The sequence below is a fragment of the Heterodontus francisci genome, chromosome 1 (assembly GCF_036365525.1).
Source record: "Heterodontus francisci isolate sHetFra1 chromosome 1, sHetFra1.hap1, whole genome shotgun sequence".
NCBI classification, from domain to species: Eukaryota; Metazoa; Chordata; class Chondrichthyes; order Heterodontiformes; family Heterodontidae; genus Heterodontus; species Heterodontus francisci.
In genome coordinates, this window is record NC_090371.1 from 127,175,431 (window position 1) to 127,198,119 (window position 22,689).

At 44.6% G+C, this 22,689-nt stretch overlaps 1 protein-coding gene across 6 annotated transcripts in view; it reads left to right on the forward strand.

Annotated features, from left to right (window-relative positions):
* Positions 1–22,689, forward strand: part of tec (tec protein tyrosine kinase) — a 220,643-nt gene that overhangs the window by 27,995 nt on the left and 169,959 nt on the right. For all 6 annotated transcript variants that reach the window (XM_068035798.1, XM_068035818.1, XM_068035846.1 and 3 more), the window contains one exon: positions 2,339–2,535. In XM_068035798.1, the coding sequence (XP_067891899.1) occupies positions 2,398–2,535 (138 nt within the window). In that variant the 5' untranslated portion in view covers positions 2,339–2,397. The remainder of the gene's footprint in view (positions 1–2,338; positions 2,536–22,689) is intronic.

Here is a 22,689-nt window from a genome sequence, read left to right on the forward strand (position 1 = left end):
CCGATGCCTTTCTTCATCCATGTGGCCACAGCATAGAACTGTTTCAGTTTAGCAGTATTTGGCTCTACTTTGGAAATTGTACTCAAAAGCCATAGTGATGTCTGGTGTATAAAAAGAAAACATTCATGTAAAGCTGCAGTAAAAATATGTTTTTGTCTATTTTGTCCAAGGCACATTGTTGGAGAGAGGACCGGCTTTATTTTATATCTTGGGTAAATGGTTAAATGCCAATGTTGCAGCTGTACTGGAACAGCTTGGCTAGAGGCGCAGCAACTTCTGGAGCACAGGTCTTCAGTACTATAGCTAGAATGTTGTCAGGGCCCATAGCCTTTGCAGCATCCTGTGCCTTCAGTCGTTTCTTGATATCACGTGGAGTGAATCGAATTGGCTGAAGACTGGCATCTGTGATGCTGGGGACTTCTGGCTGAAGATTGTTGCAAATGCTTCAGCCTTATCTTTCGCACTAATATGCTTAGCTTCCTCATCATTGAGCATGGGGATATTTGTGGAGCCACCTCCTCCAGTTAGTTGTCTAATTGTCCACCACCATTCACAACTGGATGTGGCAGGACTGCAGAGCTTCGATCTGATCTGTTGGCTGTGGGATTGCTTAGCTCTGTATCGCATGCTGCTTATGCACTTTGGCATGCATGTAGCCCTGGTTTGTAGCTTCACCAGGCTGACACCTCATTTTGAGGTATGCCTGGTGCTGCTCCTGGCATGCCCTCCTGCACTCTTCATTGAACTAGGGTTGATCCCGGCTTGATGGTAATCTTAGAGTGAGGAATATGCCAGGCTATGAGGTTACAGATTGTGGTTGAGTACAATTCTGCTTCTGCTGATGGCCCGCAGTGCCTCATGGATGCCCAGTTTTGCATTGCTCGATCTGTTCGAAATCTACCCCATTTAGCACAGTGGTAGTGCCACACAACATGATGGAGGGTATCCTCAATGTGAAGACGGGACTTCGTCTCCACAAGAACTGTGCGGTGGTCACTCCTATCAATACTGTCATGGACAGATGCATCTGCAGCTGGAAGATTGGGGAGGATGAGATCAAGTGTGTTTTTCCCTCGTCTGGTTCCCTCACCACCTGCCGCAGATGCAGTCTAGTAGCTATGTCCTTTAGGATTCGGCCCGTTTGGTCACTAATGGTGCCACCGAGCCACTCGTGGTGATGGACGTTGAAGTCCCCCACCCAGAGTACATTCTGTTTCTTTGCCACCCTCAGTGCTTCCTCCACGTAGTGTTCAACATGGAGTACTGATTCATCAGCTGTGAGGGGGGTGGTGGTGGGTGATAATTAGCAGGAGGTTTCCTTGCTCATGTTTGACCTGATGCCCTGAGACTTCATGGGGTCAGGAGTCTATGTTGAAGATTCCCAGGGCAGCTCCCTCCCGACTGTATACCACTGTGCTGCCACCTCTGCTGGGTCTGTCCTGCCGGTGGGACAGGACATAGCCAGGGATAGTGATGGTGGTGTCTGGGACATGGTCTGTAAGGTATGATTCTGTGAGTATGACTATCTCAGGCTGTTGCTTGACGAGTCTGTGGGACGCTCTCCCAACTTTGGTACAACCCCCCAGATGTTAGTAAGGAGGACTTTGCAGGGTTGACAGGGCTGGGTTTGCAGTTGTCATTTCCAGTGCGTAGGTCGATGCCGGGTGGTCCGTCCGGTTTGATTCCTTATTGACTTTGTAGTTGTTAGATACAACTGAGTGATTTGCTGGGCCATTTCAGAGGGCATTTAGGAGTCAACCACATTGCTGTGGGTCTGGAGTCACATGTAGGCCAGACCAGGTAAGGACAGCAGATTTCCTTCTCTAAAGCTGTCCCACAGACTAGTCAAGCAGCAGCCTGAGCAGATGCTGGAAAACATGAAATAAAAATAGCAATGGTTTTGTCAGATCATTGACCTGAAATATTAACTCTGTTTCTGTCTCCACTGATGCTGTCTTCTCTGCAGTTTGTTTTTATTTTGAAACACATATTAGTGTTTATTAAGTTGTAACATACAGATGCAATTCAAGTTATAAATTGTTTTATTTAATTTAGTGGACAATAAAGTATAAAGTATTACATAATGAATTTTGAAATCTTGATTTTCTTTTATAAAACTTTTTTTAGGGATGCAAATTTAAAAATTTTTTTAATTAAGAAATTTGAGATTATTTTTCACTGGAAAAGTAGATTAAAGGTAAACAAGATTCTGCTTTAATTTTTTTTGAATCAATCATAGATCATTTGTACCAAATCAACACTTAAAATTTTATAAATTTGTTTTTTTTTGTATGGAAGCCGATAGTGAACAGTTCATTTTTTTTTTACATTATTTCAGCCCATGGTGTAGTGGGCCTTCTGCTCACTGGTAAGACGTAACAAAGATCTGGGGAAGAGATGAATGCAGTTCCTATTCTTGAAGAGACCTTAATTAAAAGATCTCAACAGAAGAAACGGACTTCTCCACTCAACTACAAAGAAAGATTGTTTGTTTTAACAAGGTCAAGATTAACGTACTATGACGGTCGTCCTGAGGTGAGGTTGATTATTAATAAGTTAGTAGAATTTATGTAAATTTTAAGAATTCCTACAGATTGTCCAAGGCAGAAACTTTTGTGCGTGTGTGTTTTCAGAAGATTGCCTAGCTCCTCCTCACATTTCAAGATGCTTTTGACCATTTTCCACATGATGGATTGGAATAAGAATTTTGTTCAAGTGTTGTGTTTTAAAGCAAAGTATTTGCACCAAAGTTTAAAAAAAGAGGCAGTGAAATGAAAACTGGTTAAAATCTGAATAAGGTCAGCTTTGAATTTTATTGCTACTTATGTTTTTTAATTGATGAGTACTTTGTCAACCTGTTTCGCACCTACAGGGTTGGATTTTATGTTCTCTCCCATGGCGGGTTTGAAGGCAAGGAGAGCATTTAATCAGGCGGGATGATGGTGGGTGGGGATCCCGCCACCATCCCACCTCCACCCCAGTTAAGTCGGAGGTGGGAAGGCCTGTGGATGACCTCCCTGCTCCGCCGCCAATTGAGGCCCTTAAGGGCATGCCTGTCACCACTTGGGCAGCATGACAAGCAAACCCGTGTGCTTCTGTGGTGGCACTGGGGCGGCACAGTGGCGCAGTGGTTAGCACCGCAGCCTCACAGCTCCAGGGACCCGGGTTCGATTCCGGGTACTGCCTGTGTGGAGTTTGCAAGTTCTCCCTGTGTCTGCGTGGGTTTTCTCCGGGTGCTCCGGTTTCCTCCCACAAGCCAAAAGACTTGCAGGTTGATAGGTAAATTGGCCATTACAAATTGTCACTAGTATAGGTAGGTGGTAGGGAAATATAGGGACAGGTGGGGATGTTTGGTAGGAATATGGGATTAGTGTAGGATTAGTATAAATGGGTGGTTGATGTTCGGCACAGACTTGGTGGGCCGAAGGGCCTGTTTCAGTGCTGTATCTCTAATCTAATCTAATCTAAAGAGAGCTGCCAGCCTTTGATTGACTAGCAGCTCTCAGCAGGCAGGACACCCATCACTTTATAGCTGGGGAAGGCCCGCTGCTGCCCACTTAAGTGCCTGATTGGCATGTGATGTGGCGGGCCTTCCTGAAAAGAGCAACACTGGGCTCTCGCCGGCTCTTCAGCCGGTCACCGAGACCACCGTCACCTAAATAAAATACTGCCCATTGTGTCTCTGGTTTTGAATGTTTGTTCTTTTTAAAATTCATTCATGGTATGTGGATATCGCTGGCTCGGCGAGAATTTATTACCCATCATTAATTGCCCTTGAGGAGATGGTGGTGAGCCACCTTCTTGAATACAATTGAATGACTTGCTAGGCCATTTCAGAGGCAGTTAATTGTCAATCACATTACTGTGGGTTTGGAGTCGCATATAGGCCAGACTGGGTAAGGAGAGCAGATGTCATGACAACATAATAATAGGAGCAGGAATATACCGTACGGCCCCATGAGCCTGCTTCACCATTTAATATGATCATGGCAGATCTTCTGCCTCAACTGCACTTTCCTGCCCGCTCCCCATATTCTTTTATTCTCTGAAAGACCAAAAATCTGTATCTCAGCCTTAAATATACTCAATAGTGTATATTTCCTAAAGGAAATTAGTGAACCAGATAGGTTTTTATGATGAGCAGTAGTTTCATGGTCAACTTTATTGACACTAGCTTTTTATTCAAGATTTATTTAATTAACTGAAATTAAATTCCCCAGCTGCCGTGATGGGATTTGAACTCACGTCTCCAGGTTACTAGTCCAGGCCTCTGGATTGCAAGTCCAACAACAACCATTATGCTACCTACATGAGGTTGTAAAAGCAGAATACTGCGGATGCTCAAAATCTGAAATAAAAATAGAAAGTGCTGGAAATACACAGGTCTGGCAGCATCTGTGGAGAAACAGTTAACTTTTTAGGTCTGTGACCTTTCATCAAACTGGAAAAGGTTAGAAATGTAATCGGCTTTGAGCAAGTGAAAGGGGAGAGGGGGAGAAGAAGAACAAAAGCAAAGGTCTGATGGGGCGGAGGGCAAGAAAAATTAAATAAAAAAGATGTCATGGAACAAAAGGCAAAGGGAGTAATAATAGCTGTAGTAAAAGACAAAACATTTGTCCAAAGAGAGTGTTAATGGCAGAATAATGAACAGCTCTGTCGGAAAGCAAAAACATGGAAAAAACAGTTTGACTTTTTTTGACCATGTACCAATCAAAATGGCAGTCCTGGTCTGATGTTGTTGAACTCAATGAGTCCAGAGTGAATAGTCGGAAGATGCGATGCTGTTGCTTGAGCTTGCATTGAGCTTCACTAGAACACTGCAGCAGGCCGATGACACAAATGCAGGCATTAGAGCAGGCTGGTGAATCAAAATGGCAAGCAGCTGGAACCTCTGGATCATGCTTGCGGATCAAGCACAGGTGTTCTGCAAAGTGGTCACCCAATCTGTGTTTGGTCTCCCCAGTGTGGAGGATACTGCATTGTGAGCAGCAAATACAGTATACTAAACTGAAAGAAGTACAAGTAAATTGCTGCTTCACCTGGAAGGAGTGTTTGGGGCCTTGGACGGTGAGGAGAAAGGAGGTAAAAGCGCAGGTGTTACACGTGCTGTGATTGCATGGCATGGTGCAGTGGGAAGGGGACGAGGTGTTGGGGATGATGGAGAAGTGGAGGGAACGGTCCCTTCAAAATGCTGACAGGGCAGGGGAGGGGAAGATGTGTTTGGTGACATCATACTGGAGGTGTCAGAAATGGTGGAGGATGATCCTTTGGATGTGGAGGCTGGTGGGGTGGAAAGTGAGGACAAGGGGAAACCTGTCACTTTTCTGGGAGGGAGAGGAAGGGGTGAATACAGAGGTGCGGGAAATAGGTCGGACATGGTTGAGGGCCCTGTCGACAACACAGGGTGGTAATCCTCAGTTGAAGAAAAAGGAAGACATATCAGAAACGCTGTTGTGGAAGGTTGCATCATCAGAGCAGATGGAGACGGAGAAACAGAGAGAATGGAATGGAGTCCTTATAGGAGGCAAGGTGTGAGGAAATGTAGTCGAGGTAGCTGTGGGAGTCAGTGGGCTTATAATGAATATTAGTAGACAGCCTATCCCCAGAAGTGGTGACAGAGAAATCAGGGAAGGGAAGTGTTGAAGGTGGACCATGTGAAAGTGAAATAAGGGTGGAAATTGGAAGCAGAGTTGATTAAGTTTTCCAGTTTGGGATGAGAGCAGGAAATGGCACCGATACAGTTATCAATGTACTGGAAAAAGAGTTGGGGGAGGGGGCCTGAGTAGGGCATGAGGTTGTTATGGGTTGTCTAGCATAGGCCTTCCTGTTCTGTTGAGTTATCAACACAGGAAGAGATGGTGCGTAGTGGTAATGTCATTGGACTAGTAATCTAGAGACAGGTTTTTGCCCTGGGGCAAGGGTTCAAATCTCACCATGGCAGCTGGTGGAATTTAAATTCAATTAATTAATAAATTCAATTGATAAAAAAAAATTGAAAGCTAGTCTCTGTAATGGTGCTATGAAACTACAAATGTCGTAAAAACCCATATGCTTCACTAATGTCCTTTAGGGAAGGAAATCTGCCATCCTTACCTGGCCTGGCCTACATATGATTCTAGACGCACAGCAATGTGGCTGACTCTTAAATGCCCTCTGAAATGGCCTAGCAAGCCACTCAGTTGTCAGTGGCAATTGGGGGTGGGCAACAAATGCTGGCTTTGCCAGCGACACCCACATTCCCTGAAAGAATAAAACAAAACTTAAGATGCTCAGACTGCTTATGCATGTTCCCAGCATCACTACCAAGGGCATCAATGAGAGAAATCCTAAACTTATAATAACTTCCTTTTTTTGTTTGGAAGATTGAGAGGAATCTATCAAAATGTGTCCTTTAATCAGCCTGCCTATACTCGTTTCAAATAACTTGTATAGTAAAGTATGATTTCAGTGTGTGCAATTCTAATTGTCAGCATTGATTTTTATCAGTTATAAACTTAATTTGCTATAGGTACATGGTCTACATTACACACCTTGTTTAAACTAGTTAGTATATAAATGATTGGCAGTTGTTAACAAATTGTATTATATACATAGGGACATGAGTTTCCAATCTAAGTAATCTATTTATATATATTTAAGTTAATAACTATTGCAGACACACAGCAAATGCAGGGACAAGCTCACCCACAAGTTTGAACAGGCACAAATTTACATCCTAGCAGTGAAAGGGCTTGACTAACCCTAGCAGATAATGAAACCAGCCTTGCAGGCCTCATTGGTTACCATCTGAAGCTATTCATTCTTGACTTTTCTCTCCTATTTCTTATTTTGCTGTCAGTACTACGGTACTACTTTGCATAGACTTTTTTAAACAGATAATTTGTAAATGACTGAAAACTGTTAAAATCGATTCCCCAGTTTCCATTATGTGCACTGAGTTAAGTTTTCGTCCTACCAAGTAAATTATAGTTAGATTAGTAGCTGGTGCAAGAGTGCAACTAACAATTTTAATGGGAATTATTTACAATGGGGGAAGATGACACACAAACCATTCCACTTTCTTGCTGTTGTGGAACAATCTTAAGAAGGGGTCACCTTAAGAGAGGACCATCTTAAGAGCTGTAAGTGAAGATCACCAGAGGAAGTGATGACGTGTCACAGATGACCAGGGAGTTGTGGGTGTAGCCCAGCAGAGTGAGATGTGTTTAGATGTGGCTCGTGCAGTCACTGTTTGTATATATGTTTTCCAGTTGGGTTCTAATAAAACCCATGTTTTCTTTGGATATTACTTGGAGTCCTGTGAATCTTTGAGTAGTTTACATACCAAAAGGATCAAGTAATATTCCATTTCTTGTTTATGTTAAAATTCTTCCTGCGGTAGAAAAGAATTAATTTGGAAAAATCTGAATCCCTAATCCAATCTGTTTGCACTTGTTCTCTTTAAGGGTAATCTGCGATGTATCTTCTAATTTATTTGTTTGTTATTTTTGTGGTAGAGTTTTGGAAGCATCAGATAAAGAAGGTCTTTTGGCTAAGCCTAGTTCATTTATCCAGTACAACCTTACATTTCTCATCGCCTCAATTCAGTATCCAAGTATTTTGTAAATGAATCCAGGATTTTCACCCACACAGCTCTTTCTGGGTGTCTGTTTTATATGTTGACCATTTTTGCTGTGAAGAAGAATTTCTTGATTTCAGTTTTAAATCTACAATTTTGCTAGTTTGAGCTTGTATTCCGTCATCTTACACTCAAAATTTAATTTAATGTTCCAGAATTATCATCTTCATACCTTTCGCCTGCTCTGTGTCTTCTTTTTGATCATCTGCACAGAGATCTCATTCCAACTATTTAAAGGTATCTGAAAAATTATATATTCTGACAGGTGGACAATATCTATCTGAGATTTGAATCATGCTTATGTTACTCATTGGAATGATTCATAATTTTAACATGGGGTGGATTTGGGGCGGGCAGGAATCTCCATGGATCCTTGGCATGAGGTCTGGGTCATTTTAACACCAGGGCCTCATTTACATTTGATGGACAGGCTGCTGTCCAAATTGAATGCAGAATCAGTCAGCTCATCCACATGACCCTTACAATTGTTGGCGTGACACCCGATGCCTACTTGAAGTGGGGGTACATCTCTTAAAGTGAAATTATATCCCCTGGTTGCATTTCCAATTAATCAACCCTGAAAGATTTTTTGGCAAGAAATTGATGAGTCACAGGGCTATTCCCTGCTTTTATGAGGTCCCAGTCAAGCAAGTGAGGGACAAGAGGGAGCAGCTCTTCACCAAAATCTGCAATGGTGTCCGAAGGCCTGGATGAAGCAGGCCTGGATAGAGGAGAGGTGACTGACAGGAACACCCCCAGAGCCTCTCTTCGATGCTGGAAGACATTCTATGACTTCGTGAACAGAACTGTGAGTAAAGGTCTTCACCTCTTGACAGCACCTTGCAACACTCATCTGACATCCTCCCATCACTCAGCAATTCATTGCCCTCCCCCCACATTATTGTTCATACGATCACAAGGTGACACTAAAAGGCTTTCTCTTATTCTAAACTGTTTGACCTCTTTTCGCTCTTCTTATCGTTCTCTCCATGCATATTATCACTGGTGCCTCCACCAACTCACCCACACTCCTTCCTCAATTCACATTACACATCCTCCTCTTGACATTCATCACTCCCCAACCTCATTCCTTATTACTTTTTCTCCACACAGTACTGCATTGACTATATGCCTAGATGAGGGGTTCATAGAATGTTTTCGGGATAATTCTTTGGAACAATATGTTCTGGAGCCAACCAGACAGGCTATAATAAAAGCAAAATACTGCGGATGCTGGAAATCTGAAATAAAAACAAGAAACACTGGAAATACTCAGCAGGTCTGGCAGCATCTGTGGAGAGAGAAGTGGAGTTAATATTTCAGGTCAGTGACCCTGCCTCAGAACCTGAAACATTAACTCTGCTTCTCTCTCCACAGATGCTACCAGACCTGCTGAGAATTTCCAACGTTTCTTGTTCTTATCTCAGAGAGCAGGCTATACTAGACCTGGTATTGTGCAACGAGATAGGATTAATTAATGACCACAACGTTCAGGCATCCCTAGGTAGCAGTGATCATAATATGATTGAATTATACATTCAGCTTGAGGGAGAGAAGAGTGGTTCCAAGACTAGTATTTTAAACTTAAATAAGGGCAATTATGAGAGCATGAAAGCGGAGCTAGCTAAAGTGAACTGGCAAATCAGGTTAAGGGATAGGTCAAAAGAGATGCAGTGGCAGACATTTAAGGGGATATCTCAGAATACACAGAATAGATATATTTCAACGAGAAAGAAAAATTCCAGGGGTAGGATCCATCATCTGTGATTAACTAAAACAGTTAAAGATAGTATCAAACTTAAAGAAAAAGCCTTTAATTGCACAAAGATGGGAGGCAGGTCAGAAGATTGGACAGAGTATTAAAGAAAAGCAAAGAATGACTAAAAGATTGATAAGGAAGGTAAAATTAGAGTACAAGAGAAAGCTAGCTAGGAATATAAAGACAGATAGTAGGAGTTTCTACAGATATTTTAAAAAGAAAAGAGTTAACAAAGTGAGCATTGTTTCTATAGAAAGCAAGTCTGGGGAATTAATAATGGATAATAAGGAGATGGCAGATGAATTGAACAGATATTTTGCATTGGTCTTCACTATTGAGGATACAAGTAACATCCCAGTATTAGCTGTAAGTCAGGAAATGGAAGGGAGGGAGGAATTCAAGAAAATTACAATCACCAGGGAAGTGGTACTGAACAAATTGTTGGATCTGTGGGCTGACAAGTCCCCGGGTCCTGATGGACTTCATCCTAAGGTGTTAAAAGAAGTGGCTAGTGAGATAGTTGATGCGTTAGTTTTAATTTTCCAAAATTCCCGAGATTTGGGGAAGGTTCTGTTAGATTGGAAAATAGCGAATGTAACTCCTTTATTCAAAAAGGGAGGGAGACAGAAAGCAGGAAACTACAGGCCAGTTAGCTTAACATCTGTCTTAGGAAGAATGTTAAAAGTTATTATTAAGGATGTTCTAACACGGCATTTAGAAAAATTCAAGTTAATCAGGCAGAGTCAACGTGGTTTTGTGAAAGGGAAATCGTGTTTACCCAATTTATTGTATTTCTTTGAGGGAGTTACATGTGCTGTGGATAAAGGGGAACTGGTGGATGTATTGTACTTAGATTTCCAGAAGGCAGTTGATAGGTGCCACATCAAAGGTTATTGTGGAAAATAAAAGCTCATGTTGTAGGGAGTAACATATTGGCATGGATAGAAGATTGGCTCGCTAACAGGAAACCGAGAGTAGGCATAAATGGGTCATTTTCTGATTGGCAAGATGTAACGAGTGGTGTGCCACAAGGATTTGTGCTGGGGCCCCAACTTTTTACAATTTATATAAATGACTTGGATGAAGGAACTGAAGGTATGGTTGCTAAATTTGCCGATGACACAAAGATTGGTAGGAAAGTAACTTGTAAATATGATATAAGGAGGTTACAAAGGGATATAGGTAGGTTAAGTGAGTGGGCAAAGACCTGGCAAATGGAGTATAATGCAGGAAAGTGTGAAATTGTCCACTTTGGCAGGAAGAATAAAAAAGAAGCATATTATCTAAATAGTGAGAGATTGCAGAGCTCAGAGATGCGGAGGCATCCTAGTGGGTGTCCTAGTGCATGAATCACAAAAGGTTAGTATGCAGGTACAGCACGTAATCAGGAAAGCTAATAGAATGTTATCATTTATCGCAAGGGGAATTGAATACAAAAGTAGGGGGGGTTATGCTTCAGGTATACAGGGCATTGGTGTGATCACATCTGGAGTACTGTGTACAGTATTGGTCTCCTTATTTAAGGAAGGATGTAAATGTATTGGAGGCAGTTTAGAAAAGGTTTCCTAGACTAATACTTGGAATGGGTGGCCTGTCTTATGAGGAAAGATTGGACAGGCTAGGCTTGTATCCACTGGAATTTAGAAGAGAAGGAAGTGACTTGATTGAAACATATAGGATCCTGAGGGTTCTTGAGAGGGTGGATGTGGAAAGGATGTTTCCCCTTGTGGGAGAATCTTGAACTAGGGGTCACTGTTTTAAAATATGGGTCACCCATTTAAGGCAGAGATGAGGAGAAATTTTTTCTCTGAGGGTCGTGTGTCTTTGGAATTCTCTTCCTCAAAAGACGGTGGAAGCAGAGTCTTTGAATTTTTTTAAGGCAGAGCTAGATAGATTCTTGATAAGCAAGGGGGTGGAAGGTTATCGGGGATAGGTGGAAATGTGGAGTAATCAGTTCAGCCAAGAACTTATTAAATATCAGAGCAGGCTTGATGGGTGGAGTGGCCTACTCCTTCTAATTCGTATGTTCCTATGTGCCCTATACATGTCTACTTACGTACTCAATAGCCACTCACTAACTCCCTTCTGTACCTTTCTGCTTGGAAAGACCCACACATAATGCCATGGACAGGTCTCGGTAGATGGTAGCGTAGTGGTAATGTCACTGAACCAGTAATCCAGAGACCCAGGCTAATACTCTGGGGCTGGTGGTTCAAATCCCAACACAGCAGCTCAAATTCAATGAATTAATGAAAATCTGGAATTGAAAGCTAGTCAGCAATGTTGACCATGAATCTTCCATCGATTTGTCATAAAAACCCATCTGGTTCACTAACGTCCTTTAGGGAAGGAAATCTACCGTCCTTACCTGGTCTGGCCTGCGTGAGGCTCCATACCCACTGCAATGTAGTTGACTCTTAACTGCCCCCTGAAATGGCCTAGCAAGCCATTCAGTTGTACAGAACTGTTACACAGAAGTTGAAAAGGAATAAAACTGGATGGAACACCTGGCATTGACCTCGGCACCGGAAATGACCATTGCAAACCCAGCCCTGCCAAGTCCTCCCTACTAACATATGAGGGCTTATGCCAAAATTGGGAGAGCTGTCCCACAGACTAGTCATACTCACGGAAACATACCTTACATCTAATGTCCAAGACACGATCATCACCATTCCTGGGTATGTCCTGTCCCACCGGCAGGACAGACCCACCAGAGGTGGTGGCACAGTGGTGTACAATTGAAAGAGTTGCCCTAGGAGTCCGCAACATTGACTCTGGACCCCCTGACGTCTCCTGACATCAGGTCAAACCCGGGCAAGGAAACTCCCTGCTGATTACCAGCTACCGCCCTCCCTCAGCTGATGAATCAATACTCCTCCATATTGAACACCAGTTGGAAGAAGCACTGAATGTGGCAAGGGCACAGAATGTGTTCCCTGTGGGGACTTCAATGTTGATCACCAAGAGTGGCTTGGTAGCACCGCTACTGACTGAGTGGGCTGAGTCCTAATGGACATATGCGCTAGGCTGGGCCTGCGACAGGTGGTGAGGGAACCAACAAGAGGGAACAACCTACTAGACCTTGTCTCACCAATCTGCCTATTGCAGATGTATCTGTCCATGACAGTATTGGTAGGAGGGCCACAGCACAATCCTTGTGAAAACGCAGTCCTGTCTGCACATTCAGGACACCCTCCATCGTGTTGCATGGCACTATCACCGTGCTGAATGGGATAGATTCAGAACCAATCTGGCAGCTCAAAACTGGGCATCCATGAGGTGCTGTGGATCATCAGCAGCAGAATTGTATTCAACCACAATCTGTAACCTCATGACCCGGTATATCCCTCACTCTACCATTACCATCAAGCCAAGGGATCAACCCTGGTTCAATGAGGAGTGCAGGAGAGCATGTCAGGAGCAACACCAGGTATACCTAAAAATGAGGTGTCAATCTGGTGAAGCTACAACACAGGATGACTTGCATGTCCAACGTTGGAAACAGCAAGCAATAGACCGAGCTAAGAAATCCCACAACCAACAGATCAGCTCAAAGTTCTGCCACATCCAGTCATGAGTGATGGACAATCAAACAACTAACTGGGGAGGAGTCACCATGAATATCCCCATCCTCAATGATGGGGGAGTCCAGCACATCAGTGCAAAAGAGGAGACTGAAGTTTTTTGCAGCCAGAAGTGCCGGGTGGATAATCCATCTTAGCCTGCTCCTGAGGTCCCCAGCATCACAGATGTCAGTCTTCAGCCAATTCAATTTGCTCCATGTGATCTCAAGGAATGGCTGAAGGCACTGGATACTGCAAAGAGGTGGTCACATGACATGACTGCCTGTGTAACTCAGAGTTTGTGAATTGTGCCTCAAAGACAGTAACTGAACTCCAGGGAAGGAACATCTCATCTCTCTCCCTCTCCAGCAAAGTCTCAGGGAAGCCTTGGCTGCAGCTAAACCTCAAATCTACAGATCCTCACAGTCAGCAACAGAGAGGACATGGATAAAGGCCCTCTTTGGTCTTCTGGAACTAGAGATGCAAGCCCCAATTGTGAACACGGCCCAGCGAGGACTTCAAGACTTTACTTTCAACTAAAGACGCAGAAAGTCAGTGTTTAAATTCCATTTTCATTAAGGACTCTACTCCAACCTTCCCAACTCTCTCTTTCCCATCTGTAATCAATTTGTGTGTGTGTATGCCTCTCGTGTGAATGTGGATGCGTCGTTTATTTTAGTAATTGTAACCAGTTTAGAGTGATAGGTTTAATAAATTTTCATCTTTTTTTGTTTAAACTCAAGAAAACCTGTCTGGTTCATTTGCAATTATATTCAAGGAACAGTGAGCAAGCGCTCACTGAGGTGGTAAGCTAAATCACTGTGTTTAAAAGAATAAACCCTGATGCGGTCAAACCAGAGAAGGAGCAAAAAGGAAGCCTGAGACCCCTTCTTCACCGGGCATTTGTGTGGCGCAAATGTCACATGCAACTTATCAGCCCAAGCCTGAATGTTGTCCAGGTCTTGCTGGAAACAAGGTAATTGAAGCAGCTGAAGATGGTTGGGCCTAGGACACTACACTGAGGAACTCCTGCAGCAATGTGCTGCGCCTGAGATGATTGGACACCAACAGCCACAACCATCTTCCTTTGTGTTAGGTAGGAATCCAACCAGTGGAGGTTTCCCCACCTCCTGATTCCCACTGACTTCAATTTTGTTTGGGCTGCTTGATGCCACCACTTTGTCAAATGCTGCCTTGATGTCAACCTCACCTCTGGAATTCAGCTTTTTTTGTACATGTATGGACTAAGACTGTAATGAGGTCATGAGCCGGGTGGCCCTGGCAGAACTCAAACTGAGGATCAATGAGCAGGTTGTTGCTAAGTGCTGCTTGATAGCACTTTCAATGACACCTTCCATCACTTTGCTGATTGAGAACAGACTGGTGGTGGTGGGGTGGAGGTGGTAATTGGCCAGATTGTATTTGTCTTGCTTTTTGTGGGCAGGATACACCTGGGCCATTTTGCACTTTGTTGGGTAGATGCCAGTGTTGCAGCTGTACTGGAACAGCTTGGTTAGGGATGCGGCTTGTGGAGCACGAGGCTTCAGCACTACAGCCAGGATGTTGACAGGGCCCATAGTCTTTGCTGTATCTAGCGTCTTCAGTCATTTCTTGATACCACATGCAGTGAATCAAATTGTCTGAAAACTGGTTGTGTGGGCCTCTGGAAGAAGGATGTCCATGAGGGAGTTTGCAAAGGATGAGGGAGATGAGGATTTCATGGGCCTAGCCTCAGAAGTAAAATGCTGGCATAACACAAGAAGTTGTATGACATAATAACAAGAAATGCTGAAAATACACAGCAGGTCTGGCAGCATCTGTGGAGAGAGAAGCAGAGTTAACGTTTCAGGTCAGTGACCTTTCATCAGAACTGGCAAAGGTTAGTACTGTAATAGGTTTTAAGCAAATAAAGTGCGGGTGTGGCAAGAGATAACAAAAGGGAAGGTGTTGATAGGACAAGGTCACAGAGAATAACTGACCAGAAAGTCATGGAGCAAAGGCAAATGGTATGTTAATGGTGTGCTGGAGGACAAAGCATTGGTGCAGAGAGGATGTTAATTGACAGAAAAATGAGCAGCCCTGGCCCAAAGCACAAATATGAAAAAAAAAGTGGGCAGGCACATGATTTTAAAAAAAATTATGAAACAAACTAAAATACAAATGAAAAAGGAAAAAGAACTACAAATAAAAAGGGAGGCCTGTCATGCTCTGAAATTATTGAACTCTGGCTATAGCGTGCCTAATCGATAAATGAGATGCTGTTCCTCGAGCTTGCTTTGATGTTCACTAGAACACTGCAGCAATCCCAGGACCGAGATGTGGGCATGAGAGCTGGGGGGGTTGTGTTGAAATGGCAAGTAAGCGGTGGCTCAGGGTCATGCTTTTGGACTGAATGGAGGTGCTCCACAAAGCGGTCACCCAATCTGCGTATGGTCTCCCCAATGTAAAGGATGCCATATTGTGAGCAGTGAATACAGTATACTAAATTTTATCCACTTACACCCGCACCTCAATGAATTTTGCACTCGGCATGATGTTGAGCTCTTCTTCCGTCGCCTTCACCTCCAGGCTCACTTCTTTGACCAGGAGTCCTCCCCACAACCAGCAGACCTATTCACCCGCCTCCAGCATTCTCCCTCCACCTGGACTCCTCCCTCTGGCCTCTTACCCGCTCTTGATCCTTTCATTGAAAAATGTCGGTGAGACATCGGCCATCTCAATTTCTCTGCCCCCCTCACTCACTCTAACCTGTCATATAAACACTGAAAACATTAAAAAATAGGAGCAAAAGTAGGCCATTCGACCCTTCAAGCCTGCTCCGCCATTCATTATGATCATGACTGATCATCCAACTCAGTAACCTGTTCCCGCTTTCACCCCATACACTTTGATCCCTTTAGACCCAGGTGCTATATCTAACTCCTTCTTGAAAACGTACAATATTTTGGCCTTAACTGCTTTCTGTGGAGGCGAATTTCACAGGCTCACCACTCTCTGGGTGAAGAAATTTCTCCTCATTTCAGTCCTGAAAGATTTACCCTGTATCCTTGACTATGTCCCCTGGTTCTGGGCACCCCCACCATCGGGAACATCCTTCCTGCATCTACCTTGTCAAGTTCTGTTAGAATTCTATAGGTTTCTATGAGTCTCCCTCTCAACTTGCTGCACTCCGTTCTCTCAGGTCTAACCCTGAAATTGTCATCAAACTTGCAGACAAGGGTGGTGCTGTTGTTGTCTGGCGTACCAACCTCTACCTTACAGAGGCTCGGCCCCAACTCTCAGACACTTCTTCCGACCTCCCCCTGGACCATGACCCCACCACCGAACATCAAGCTATTGTCCACAGGATTGTCACTGACCTCATCTCTGGAGATCTTCCCTTTACAGCTTATAACCTCATAGTCCCGCAACCCCGGACAGCCTGCTTCTACCTCCTTCCTAAAATCCACAAATGGGACTGTCCTGGCAGACCTATTTCAGCCTGTTCCTGCCCCACTGAACTTATTTCTTCCTATCTTGACACTATCTTTTCTCCCCTGGTCCAGTCTCTTCCCACCTACATCCGCGACTCTTCTGACACCCTACATTATTTTGACAATTCCCAGTTTCCTTGCCCCAACCGCCTCCTCTTCACTGTGGTCCAATCTGTCTACACCTCCATCCCTACCAAGATGGTTTGAGGGCTCTCCATTTCTTCCTTGAACAGAGGCCCAGCCAGTCCCCATCCACCACCACCCTCCTCCGCCTGGCTGAACTTGTTCTCACATTGAAAAACTTCTCCTTCAACTCCACTCAGTTCAAGTAAAAAGTATTGCTATGGGTACCTGCATGGGTCCTAGTTAGGCCTGTCTTTTTGTGGGATATGTCGAACATTCCTTATTCCAGTCCTACTCGGGCCCCCTCCCCCAACTCTTTTTCTGGTACATTGATGACTCTATCAGTGCCGTTTCCTGCTGCCGCCCTGAACTGGAAAGCTTCATCAACTTTGCTTCCAATTTCCACCCTTCTTTCACAATTACATGGTCCATCTTTATCACTTTCCTTCCCTTCCTCGACTTTTCTGTCTCCATCTCTGGGGATAGGCTGTCTACTAATATTCATCATAAGCCCACCGACACCCATAGCTACCTCGACTACACTTCATCACACCCTGCCTCCTGTAAGGACTCCATTCCATCCTCCCAGTTTCTCTGTCTCTGACACATCTGCTGTAATGATGGAACCTTCCACAGCAGCACTTCTGATATGTCTTCCTTTTTCCTCAACCGAGGATTCCCCCAGCTGTGGTTGACAGGGCCCTCAACCATGTCTGGCCCATTTTTTGCACCTGTACCCTCACCCCATGCTGTACCCCCACTTTATTTGCTTAAAATCCATTACATTTCTAATCTTTGCCAGTTCTGATGAGAAGTCACTGACCTGAAACGTTTACTGTGCTTCACTCTCCACAGATGCTGCCAGACCGGCTGAATATTTCCAGCATTTCTTGTTTTTTTTCCAGATTTCCAGCATCTGCAGTATTTTGCTTTTATTTGCATTGTATTATGTGTTGGAAGGTGTTTCAGTGTTTCAGCATAATGGCTGAGAATGTGGAGGATTCCACCTCCAGTCTGTGTGGTATCATCTCGCATGGGATCACCACTTTGCAGTCTATCCAGGATACTGTGCTGATGTCCAGGAGTGCTGCAGCTGAGCCCTCACAATTGCAATCCATGATCACATACTATGCTGGAAGCCCAAATGGCTGCCATGTAGACTCTGGGCTCCACAATGGAGTGTTTGGTGGATCCAATTGATAGGTGTTTAGAAAGGGTCCATTCAATTTCTCCTGTCTGCTCTCCCAGAGATCAGTGGAAATGACGAGCTCCAGCCCCATGGGAGTCGCAGTATTGCAGTGGGAGCAGTACATGTTGACCTCTCAAAGGATGTGAGCACATCTGTTCCTTCACTATAACCTTTACTCCCCAGTCACTAACGGCCATGCTGCCAAAGAATCAGCTGCTGAGTTGCAGCAGCCTGCAGTCTGACTCTGTCAGACTTCAACACCCAGAGATCACTGATTACAAGCATCTCAAGTGCTCAAATAAAAGCAAAAATACTGCAGATGCTGGAAATCTGAAATAAAAACAAAAAGTGCTAGAAATACTCAGTAGGTCTGGCAGCATCTGTGGAGAGAGAAGTAGAGTTAGCGTTTGCACTGGAGTGCTGACTTGCATTAGAGTGCTAAAGTGGAAGTTTGGTGACTGAGGAGGGAGCGAGGAGCTCCTTTCATTTCCTCCCTGTCCTCAGAGTGAGGGGAGCCGAGAGTTTCCACAGAGCACAGCTGACTGGTGAGTAAGTCCTGGTGGGTATTTTTCAAACTGGATTGAATTGTAAGTCTGAAATAAAAACAAGAAATGCTGGAACCACTCAGCAGGTCTGGCAGCATCTGATGAAAGAGAAGCAGAGTTAATGTTTCGGGTCAGTGACCCTTCTTCGGAACCCTTGTTCCGAAGAAGGGTCACTGACCCGAAACGTTAACTCTGCCTCTCTTTCCACAGATGCTGCCAGACCTGCTGAGTGGTTCCAGCATTTCTTGTTTTTATTTCAGATTTCCAGCATCCGCAGTATTTTGCTTTTATTGAATTGTAAGTCATTGTTTTAGCAAGACTTCGTTGTTTTTTAAAAATTATAATAGTCTTCTAAAGTTTTTAATTTAAAGGGTTTAGTCATGACAGGAAAGCTTAAAGCCGTGGTTTACTCCTCTTGCTGCATGTGGAAATCCGGGAACATTTCCAGTCCCCAGGACCAGCATGTGTGCAGGAAGTGTGTCCAGCTGCAGCTCCTGGAAGCTCGGGTTTCAGAGCTGGAACGGCGGCTGGAAACACTGTGGGGCATCCGCGAGTCTAAGAGCATCGTGGATAGCACGTATAGAGAGGTGGTCATACTGCAGTTGAAGGGACTTGAGGAAGGAAGGGAATGGGTGACTACCAGGCAGTCCAAGAGAAACAGGCAGGTAGTTCAGGAGTACCCTGGGGTCCCGCTTACAAATTGGTATTCCATTTTGGAGGCTGATGAGGCTGGTTCCTCCAGGGAGTGCGGACAGAGCCAAGCTTCTGGCACTGCAAGAAGCCTGTCTGTACAGGAAGGGGGAAAAAGAGGAAGAGCAATAGTAATAGGGGATTCTATAGTCAGGGGAACAGATAGGCGCTACTGTGGCTGTCAACGTGACTCCAGGATGGTGTGTTGCCTCCCTGGTGCCAGGGTCTGGGATGTCACTGAACGGCTGCAGGGCATCCTGAATGGGGAGGGTGATGAGGCAGAGGTCATGGTACACGTTGGTACCAATGGCATAAGTAGAAAGAGGGATGAGGTCTTGCATCAAGAATTCGGGGAGTTAGGCAGCAGACTAAAAAGCAGGACCTCTCGGGTTGTAATCTCTGGATTACTCCCAGTGCCACGTGCTATCGAGTATAGAAATAGGAGAATAGCACAGATGAACACGTGGCTTAAGAGTTGGTGCAGGAGGGAGGGTTTTAGATTCCTGGACCACTGGGACCGTTTCTGGGGAAGGTGGGACCTGTACAAGTGGGACGGTCTACATCTGAACCAGAGGGGGACTAACATCCTTGCTGGCTGGTTTGCTAGTGCTGTTGGGAAGAGTTTAAACTAATTTGGCAGGGGGAGGGGATGCAGACTCCTAGCAGAATAGGGACGCAGCTAAACACAGGAAAGCGAATAAGTCAGAGGGAATACAGCGGAAGTAAGTTTCAAGGGCGGCGCAGTGGTTAGCACTGCAGCTTCACAGCTCCAGCGACCCGGGTTCAATTCTGGGTACTGCCTGTGTGGAGTTTGTAAGTTGCGTGGGTTTCCTCCGGGTGTTTAGTTTAGTTTAGAGATACAGCACTGAAACAGGCCCTTCGGCCCACCGAGTCTGTGCCGACCATCAACCACCCATTTATACTAATCCTACACTAATCCCATATTCCTACCACATCCCCACCTGTCCCTATATTTCCCTACCACCTACCTATACTAGGGGCAATTTATAATGGCCAATTTACCTATCAACCTGCAAGTCGTTTGGCTTGTGGGAGGAAACCGGAGCACCCTTTAGAAAACCCACGCAGACGCAGGGAGAACTTGCAAACTCCACACAGGCAGTACCCAGAATTGAACCCGGGTCGCTGGAGCTGTGAGGCTGTGGTGCTAACCACTGCGCCACTGTGCCGCCCGAAAGTGCTCCAGTTTCCTCCCATATTCCCTACCACCTACCTACACTAGGGGCAATTAGAGTTAGAGCATCATCTTTAAGAAAAGCACAACAGGATCATCTTGGTGAGAAATAATGGAAGGCAATTATTATGGTTGAAATTAAATAAGTCACATTTGGCACTTTGGTCTTTCGCATGGTTTAACAGCAGCTTCAGATTTGGTATTGTCTGAATGCCACTGATAGAAAATAGTTTGAATGTGCTTGCATGCAGCATGGTGGGAGTCATGAAGGATGTCACACAAATTGTGAACTAGAAGGGCACTGTATGTTCTCATGGCAGGAGTGTGAAAACTCAGCAAGATTGCTGAGCAGTGAGCTGATTGCTGATATTTCTGGCTGCAAGGCCTTCCTTTCATTGCTTCCTCCTCTCCTTCATCTTGGTATTCCTTGTCTCATGAGGACAGCTGCATGTGTGCAGTCAGTGACGCTTACCTGCGAGTAAGGCCAGCCGTTGCTGCAAAACCTCAAGATCTATCCTGTTGACTGCTGATGCCAGTGGACAAGATGATGTACAGTTCCTGTCCTGTCGAAGACAGCATCGGTGACCTTCATGTGAAGCTGCAACAACTCCAAGGTGCTTCACCAAAGTTTTGTCAAACAGAATTTGACACCAACCTACATAAGGAGATATTAGGGCAGGATCAGAGGTAGGTTTTAAGGAGCATCGTGAAGGAGGAGGGAAAGGTGAAGAAGTGAATTAGGGAGGGAATTCCAGTACTTAAAGCCAAGATTAGCACTGCAGGCACCACTGCGATTGGTGGAGCGATGAAAATTAGGCTGTGCAAAATGTCAGGAGTGGAACTGCAGAGTTGCCCTGCAGCAGCCTGAAAGGATCCTGTGGTGAAAAAAACAGCACTGTGATGACTTTGAGGGCCACTGACAGAACATGCTCCCCTGTCTTCCTGCAGGCCCTGTGCCAGTAGGCTTCAGAGATTTGCAGCAGCCTTCCTGGTGAAATACAGCCACTGCCTCCACTGTTCCGAAGAGAGGTACTAAATGGTCATTCTTGGCCTGTGTACTCTGTTTGCTGTGCATCTTCTCCTGTGTGCAGCCCCCTCACTTGTATTCTGAGAGACCCAGGTACTGGTGGATGGTGGCTGCTGAGGCTGTTACTGCTGTTGCTCCTACTCTTCCGGATTTAGAATAAAAACAGAAAATGCTGAAAATTTATATCAGATCGGTCAGCATTTGTAAAGGGAAAGAACAGTTTATGACTTGAAACACCAGAAAGGGTCTACTCTCTCTTCACAGATGCTGAGTGATCGATCAAGTAAGTATTGATAGGTTGGCTACCTTGGTGTGGTGTTCATTCTTTTTTGTTTGTATTCATCAGTTGATGTATCTGACAACTACGAAATGGAACACTTTCCATTTTAGACAACTAATGCCAGTATCAACAGCAACAACATACATTTTTAGAATGGCTTTAATGTAGAAAAATTTCCCAAGTATTCTTGGGTCACGTATAACTGGAAAAGTTTGACATTGAAATGAGGTGCCTGAAATGAGAAGCTTTCTTTTCTGCTATTCGGCACCTGCGATATAGCTCAACATCTGAGGAACAATTCCTGACTGCACCAGTGGGACCTTGTTCCATTTACTATATCAGCTATTTATTTGTCTGAGTCATGAATGGGGACCAGTTTTCTGGAGAGGACCATGTCAACTAGAAGCTGGAATGAGTCTGCTCATACTTGGAGTGATAGCCATTACAGCACAGGAGAAGGTTATTCGGCCGATCGAGTCTATGCCAGCTCTGTGGAGCAATCCAGTCAGTCCCATTCCCCTACTCTATCCCGTGGTCTGACTGGTTTATTTCCCTCAAGTGCCCTCCAATTTCCTTTTGAAATCATTGATGGTCTCTGCTTCCACCATCCTTGAAGGTGGAGTTCCAGGTCATTACCATTTGCTGCATAAAAAAAGTTCTTCCTCACATTTCTCCTGTGTCTCTTGCCCAAAACCTTAAATCTGTGTCCCCTTGTCCTTGTACCATCAACTAATGGGGGCAGATTTTCTTTGTGTACCTGTCATAATCTTGTACACCTCTATCAAATCTCCCCTCAATCTCCATTGCTACAAGGAGAACAACCCCAGCTTCTCCAAACTAACCTTGTAACTAAAATCTCCCATCCCTAGAAACATTCTGGTAAATCTCCTCTGCACCCTCTCAAGCATCCTCACCTCCTTCCTAAAGTGTAGTGACCTGAACTCACCACAATACTCTAGTTGTGGCCGAACCAGAACTTTATAATGGATCAACATAACTTACCTGCTTTTGCACCTGATACCGGCTCTCCTTAATTAATCCAAACCTCTCCAAGTGCCTGTTGATTTTTTTCCCTGATTATTGTTTCTAAAACCTTACCCACCACTGATGTTAAACTGACTGGCCTGTAGTTACTTGCAATGTCCTTACGCCCTTTCTTGACTAAGTTTGCCACATTTGCCACTTTCCAATCCTCTGACACCTCCCTCATATCGAAGGAAGATT